Source organism: Rhagoletis pomonella, unplaced genomic scaffold (genome assembly GCF_013731165.1).
Source record: "Rhagoletis pomonella isolate Grant_MI unplaced genomic scaffold, Rhpom_1.0 Rhpom_scaffold_00006, whole genome shotgun sequence".
NCBI classification, from domain to species: domain Eukaryota; kingdom Metazoa; phylum Arthropoda; class Insecta; order Diptera; family Tephritidae; genus Rhagoletis; species Rhagoletis pomonella.
In genome coordinates this window covers 53,853,160-53,854,627 of record NW_023458560.1, presented here as the reverse complement: position 1 = coordinate 53,854,627, position 1,468 = coordinate 53,853,160, and the positions used below count along the sequence as shown (strand labels likewise).

General features: G+C 32.8%; 1 protein-coding gene across 1 annotated transcript; it reads right to left on the bottom strand.

Annotated features, from left to right (window-relative positions):
- Positions 1-129: 129 nt before the first annotated feature.
- Positions 130-1,460, bottom strand: LOC118740964 (possible lysine-specific histone demethylase 1-like). Its single transcript, XM_036472740.1, has 3 exons — positions 1,437-1,460; positions 955-1,377; positions 130-894 (listed from the first exon to the last, which is right to left on the bottom strand). The coding sequence occupies exons 1-2, from the start codon at positions 1,437-1,439 to the stop codon at positions 1,069-1,071; spliced, it is 312 nt and encodes a 103-aa protein (XP_036328633.1). The 5' UTR covers positions 1,440-1,460; the 3' UTR covers positions 130-894; positions 955-1,068.
- Between the last annotated feature and the right edge of the window lie 8 nt (positions 1,461-1,468).

The window sequence follows — 1,468 nt, the reverse complement described above, 5'->3', positions numbered from 1 at the left end:
TCTGATATGTATATGTATAAGCGAAATTAATTGAAAATACACTAAAAGCATATAAATGCAAAATGAATTTATTTAATGATCTCTGATGTATATGTATAAGCGAAATTAATTAAAAATACACTAAAAAGCATATAAATGCAAAATGAGTTTAATTCATGATCTCTGATGTATATGTATAAGCGAAATTAATTGAAAATATACTAAAAACTAAATAAATTCTGTGCTTGAAAATATAAAACCTTCGTTGCATTTATCTGGGTTTTAGAAGAGCAGGAGTTTTGAAAGGCCAGGGCTGAAAACAACGATTTTTATTTGCTTTATTCATTTATTATTCCTTTCATTTATGCAAAAGTTGCAAAATTTGTGTAAAAAAGTTAAGCGATTTCTACGACATTACAATCGAGAAAAAGGTAATCGATTTACCCTTCTTTTGATGTATATTAAAAGTTAAAAATTAATTATTAGGGTTTACAAAAATTTAGGTTTCTTACAACTATGCAAAATTTGACGACTTTTTCCCTGCTTACATATATGTGTTCTCAAAAGTTGCAAAATTTGTGTAAAAAAGTTAAGCGATTTCCACGACATTACAATCGAGAGAAAGGTAATCGATTTACCCTTCTTTTGATGTATATTAAAAGTTAAAAATTAATTATTAGGGTTTACAAAAATTTAGGTTTCTTACAACTATGCAAAATTTGACGACTTTTTCCCTGCTTACATATATGTATTCTCAAAAGTTGCAAAATTTGTGTAAAAAAGTTAAGCGATTTCAACGACATTATAATCGAAAGAAAGGTACTGAAGATTACTGAGAGGTGTGGCATTGCGAACTCCAGATTCGGAAAGTGCCAGTCCAGTATTTGACGATCCTTAGAGTAGACGTAAACATCACTAGGGAAAGTATTAGGAACATTAGTTTGCAAAACCGAAAATTTTAATTATTGCACATACCTAGGAGGGTTGCTTTCAATTTCCTTCAATTTAGCTTGCAGTGCCTTTTCTTCTTTGATAAGTTCATCATACTCCTTACAGGCTTTGGTCCACTCAAAATGAGTGGAACGTGTATCAAAGCGCATCACAATCTCCACTGCGTTGTGAACGTGATTTTATGAGTTTTGAATGTGTCTCTTTGTAGGTTTGTATTTTGCCTAATAATTCCGAAACATGGGTCTGATATGCGATGACCCCTCGTTGTGCTTCGCCGATCATCATCAAGTGTTGTACGTGTTTTTCTTTGACCGCCTTCTCTTGCAGCTTAATGATCCATTCAAGTGCTCGGCCCAACGAGATAGGGTCATCGTTGGCGTAGTTAAAGTCTAGCTGATGAGATAGATAACTGGCGGACTCAAGAAGTTGATTGAATTCACGTTCCACCTGAAAAACAATAATATTTATAAAAGAAACTATACTTATTACGTATTATTTCTGCTCACCATATCGTCCTTATGCTTGGGCACAGGTTTTC